Source organism: Helobdella robusta (genome assembly GCF_000326865.2).
Source record: "Helobdella robusta unplaced genomic scaffold HELROscaffold_14, whole genome shotgun sequence".
NCBI lineage: Eukaryota > Metazoa > Annelida > Clitellata > Rhynchobdellida > Glossiphoniidae > Helobdella > Helobdella robusta.
Window position 1 is genome coordinate 325638 of NW_008703782.1, and position 5511 is coordinate 331148.

General features: G+C 31.4%; 1 protein-coding gene across 1 annotated transcript; it reads left to right on the forward strand.

Moving 5' to 3' along the window:
* Nucleotides 1–399: 399 nt before the first annotated feature.
* On the forward strand, nucleotides 400–5260 carry HELRODRAFT_168657 (hypothetical protein; the record flags this gene model as incomplete). The annotated part of the gene is made up of 10 exons (XM_009014531.1): nucleotides 400–482; nucleotides 992–1107; nucleotides 1241–1353; nucleotides 1747–1832; nucleotides 2016–2105; nucleotides 2784–2940; nucleotides 3102–3259; nucleotides 3506–3718; nucleotides 3837–4017; nucleotides 5126–5260. The coding sequence occupies 10 exons, from the start codon at nucleotides 400–402 to the stop codon at nucleotides 5258–5260; spliced, it is 1332 nt and encodes a 443-aa protein (XP_009012779.1).
* Nucleotides 5261–5511: the final 251 nt, after the last annotated feature.

The window sequence follows — 5511 nt, forward strand, 5'->3', positions numbered from 1 at the left end:
ATGAATAACCTGATCTACTAATTCTATGTTTGTTACATTGTATTGTACGTGTGTGTGTGATTATTTACGTGTGTGTCGGTGTGTGTACTCAAGTGAGTTTATGTACGTGTACTAAGTAAAATATTATTAAAAATAAATGAAGCAGTTGTATAATTGTAGTGTTGAAAAGCTACGAAAAAGGTGGAACATCGTTCTAAATTCGTTTTATTCTATTATTTAAATGATTCTAAATTGTTAATGTACATTTTTCAGCGGCTTTCCATAGATAACCGAATCTTGAACATCATATAACTTTGCGGTAACAAAAGTATTTAAAAACTTTTCAGATATTATATATTATATCCATCAAAAATAACATTTTTAACAAGATTCGTCAATTTTAACTATTTTAAAATAAAAATGGCTAAAATTATTTATCCGGATTTTATGGCCGTACCTAATCAAATACAAGTTCAGAGGCAAAATCTGCTTGCCATATGCAGGTTTTTTAAAATTTAAAAAAATTGTTTATATATAAAATATTTTTAATTCAATTTTCAATAAATTAGAATGAATATTAAATGAAATGATGATTTGTCTCTTATTTGTATTTCTTATTTTAAATTTGTGCAAAATATTCCATTGTCAGTAGATAAGCCATTGTCATTGTCTCATTGCTGTTACTGATTGTGTCATTGTTTTTCTTTTGTTCATTTCATTGTCTTCAAAATTGGTTACATATACGATATAAATAAGTTAAGTTGGCAAACTAATTTAAACAGAAATCACATGAAAAAACCAATAACTACATTAAGTAGTTTCTTTCATTTTGTTTCATTTATTTATTTTATTAAATCTGCTGGGTACAAAGTCCATATCAGTGGTCTTCCTTCAGCTGTTTTTCATTCAACGCCCCCTTGTAATTTTTTTTTGTAGTTAGAATTTTCAAATAATTATAAAATTTAATTTATGGTCAGGTATATATAATAATTATATTAATTATTTTTTCTAGACTTGCAGTAAATTCACTGACAGACAGAAATGATGTCTTTCCTGTTGATGAAAATTCCCCTGAACTACAAAACTTTTTAACCATCATCGAGCATATACTAAGCCATAGAATTAAACGTTAGTTAACATGGTTGATAAATCATTCATCCATCAAACATTTCATTCATTCATTTATTCATTCTTTTGTTTATTTATAATACAGTCAAGATGATATATTGGTAAAATAATTAATAAAATAATTGTTCTCTAGCGAATATAAGCTGGTATGGTGGTACGGATGAGAGATTTTACTGGGATTTCATACAAGTTGCATGCAAAGATGTTCCTAACAACTGCTTGTCGTCTGTTCAGTGCATCGCCGGGGTCAAAACCGCATTAGGCAAGGTTGGTTGTTGATTGATCGGTTGGTTGGTTAGTGGCTGGTTTGTTGATTGATTGGTGGCTGATTGGTAGTTTGTTGGTTGTTGTAGTTAGATTGTTGGTTTGTTTTTTATTTATATATATATATAATATATATATAATATATATATATATAATATATATATAATATATATATATAATATATATATAATATATATATATATATATAATATATATATAATATATATATATATAATATATATATATATATAATTATTCATAATTATTTTTTATAAAATTATTAAACTTTAAATAGGCATGTATGTATGTGTGTGTGTGAGTGTGGGTATTTATTTATTTCCATGATCCTGATATACACTTATTTCCTGGAATTAGGGACGTGCATGGCTGCGGATGTGTCTGATGGAAAAGAGACTTTCTGACTACATGATGACTGCTCTGCACTCGACGAATGTTTTAGAGTTCAGTGAAACTATTACTATTTATTATTATCGTAAATACTAACCTATTTGACAAAAAAATTATAATAATAATATTAAGTTAATAAATACTATTTAATATGATATTAATAATAATAATTGGTAATTATATTAATACAATAATAATAATAATATTCATTAGTATAATTTTTCCACCAACACAAGGTCATTTTACGAGGAAGGTTCTATAATGCTATGTGATGAATCATCCATGCTACCTGACATACTTCTAGGGCTCTCTGCCATTGACTTCAAGTCTGCTATAATTTTTTATTATTATTATTATTTATTGTTGTAATTATTGTTATTATTTATTTATTTATTGTTGTTGTTGTTGTTGTTGTTGTTGTTATTTGTTATTGTTAATATATTATTGTTAATATTATCGTTAATATATTATCGCTAAAATTTATTATTATATATTATAGTTATTATTTATTCAGTTATTTATTGTTGTTGTTGGTATTTGTTATTGTTAATATATTATTGTTATTGTTGTTGTTGTTGATTGACAGTTTTGATGTGAAGGCTACCTTCCTTGACTACCAATGGATGCTCGCCATCAACTTCTCAAAATATTTGAAGAATAATCACAAGTTGGTTGGTTGGCTGGTTGTTGATTGGTTGGTTGATAGATTGAATGGTTGGTTGATTGGTTGGTTAATAGATTGAATGATTGGTAGGTTGGTTAGTTGATTGATTGGCTGGTTTTTAAATTGATAAATGACTACATGGGTGAATGAATTATTTACTTAAATGAATGATTGAATTTAGGAATTGATGGATTAATGAATGGCTGAGTGAAGGAATAAATGAGTGAATGAATGAATGGACGGATGGATTGATTGATAGATGAATGATCCATTGAATGGACAAATAGACGACTGGATGAATGACTAATCAACGCACTAACATGATGACGATCTTCTCAAGGTCGAGACCCATCAAAGCAAATACCGAAAATGACGCTAGCGATGACGACAACGATGACTACTACGACGACGTAGGTGATGATAACGATGACGTGAACTGCCTGAAGATAAGGTGCTCAAAGCTTACAAAACACCTCAAGATGATTATCGAACAAAAGGTTGTCATTGTTGCTGTTGTTGCTGAAGCTGTTGTTGATGTTGTTGTTGATGCTGTTTTTGCTGTTGTTGTTGTTGTTGTTGATGTTGATGTTGTTGTTGTTGTTGTTGTTGTTGTTGTTAATTAATTAATAAATAAATACGAATAATAAAATACACCTAGCGCTACCTGGAAGACCTGCTGAGGGTGAGGGACATACAGATAGCTCATCTGACAGATGATAAGAAGAGAATGAATGAGATGATGGAGAGTAATAGGAGAGATGACGATAAAGAGAGGGGCCAGTTGGAGAACGTTATATTCGAGTTGCAGTCACAGATGTTAGTTGTCGTTGATACTGATGATGATGAGGAGGATGACGATGATGATGGCGAGGATGATGATGATGTTGCACTTATTAAGGTTGTAGTTGTTATTGCATTACTTCCGTTATAATTTTCCTATCATCATCAGTAACAACAACATCATCATCATCATCGTCACCAGTAACAACAACAACATCATCATCACCAACATCATCATCATCGTCACCAGTAACAACATCATCATCATCACCATATGACCAGATTCCACTTGAGAGAACAAAACAAAGGCCTGACACAGAACGCTCAAAAGTTGCAGCTGCAGTTCCAGCAGCTGCAGCAGAAGCAGCGCAACAGCCTGCCCACCATGCTAATGTCAAGGCTGCTCAGTCGGGAATCCCAGCTCGAAAGTGAGTACGAAACTAATCAAAACGAAACTGAAACTGAAGCTGATTCTATCCTACTATTGGCCAACGAGTTGGTTCTCAATTTATTTACATCTTATGTTTTGTTTGCGATTGATAATACTGATATCACACACGCACACACGCGCGTGCACATACACACACCCAAACTGACAAACACTTACCGACAGCAACAACACAGTTACAACGGATTTAGACAGCCCCCAATCAACGACAACGACGACAACTTTAATCGAACCAAAGACACCAAATTTTGAGTCTACGTTATTTGCTAATGTTGACGTCACGAAGAAGAAAGGCGCTGCAGATGGCAACAATGCTGGCAGCGATGTTGAAAATAATTTCGTAAAAGTCAACGCTGATGAGATAATGATGCATGGAATTGGGAGTGAATGAACCAATGGATGGATGAATAAATGGATGGATGAATCAATGAATGGATGGATGGACGAATGAACGAGTTAATAGATGGATAGGTAGTTGGAAAGATGAATGAATGAATGATGGGTACCTGATTTTATTTTAATGACTTGAACGTAATTTTATTAAAACTTGAAAAAAAAAGTCAGATTTCATACACTCATGCATGCATGTATGTGTCTGTGTATGTGTACTTTTTACGTGCGTATTTATGTATGTGAATGTTTCTTTGTTTGTGTGTGTGCGCATGTGTATTCCTTTACAAGGGTATTATTCATTCCTTCTTTCGTTCACTGAAAATGAGAAAATATAAACCCGCACGTAAATATTTATTAAGTAAATGTGTTTATACTTATATATATATATATATATTTTGCTATGGTGTTGCTGTTTATCACATAAATATTCACACACACACACGCGCGCACATACACACACGCACATACATAAACATACACACACATTTTATCATACATTCTTCTTGGAACATTTTTTTTGATAACAGTTTAACTTACTTCTGTGCATCTATTTCATTCTGATTTGAGAAAACAACATCATAAAGAGCTATTTAATACTATTAACTAATTAAAATTATATGTATGTATGTATATATATATATAGAGAGAGAGAGAAAGAGAGAGATATTATTAATATATCATATTATATGGAAGTTTTTTTTTAGTCATTCACGTTTCTATCTATTTCAACGATGTGTGTGTGTGTGTGTGTGTGTGTGTGTGTGTGTGTGTGTGTGTGTGTGTGTGTGTTGGATTAAGACTGTCAGAAATGCACTTATTGGTGAAAATCGCAGCATGTTCGGCGTTAGTTGGGGCCGAGTTAAGGCTGATAGATGAAAGACACCCGATAACATCTATAGAATGACGGGCAATTGGAATCCTTCCCACTAATAAATTTAGAAGCAGAGAAATCATCGGTAATGACGACACGCAGTATGTCTCATACTGCGCAAAGTTGAAGATCGTACAATGATATAATTAATAATATAATTTAATGAGCGTTTCACTATAAACATACAAAGAATCAACCAAGCAGAGTAGATACACAGTATGCAAATATATATTTGATCATCTGGCCACATACACAACCTACCAATTCGAACACAAAAAATAGTATAGAAATACTGGGAAAAGCTTTTTTGCTCTACCATGCTTAAAATAAGTAAAAATTTTGGTTTTGAACTCGAGAAACTTGACAATGATTTAAAACCTACCGTTAGAAAAATCGAGAAACTAAACAAGAAGCTAACTAACGCCGAACATGCTGTGATTTTCATCAATTATTGGATATATATATATATATATTTATTTATATGTATTGTATTTTTATACTTATACCGATAACCTAATAAATATAGTCATTTATTAGTCAAACATTCCTTCTATATATATATATATATATATTACA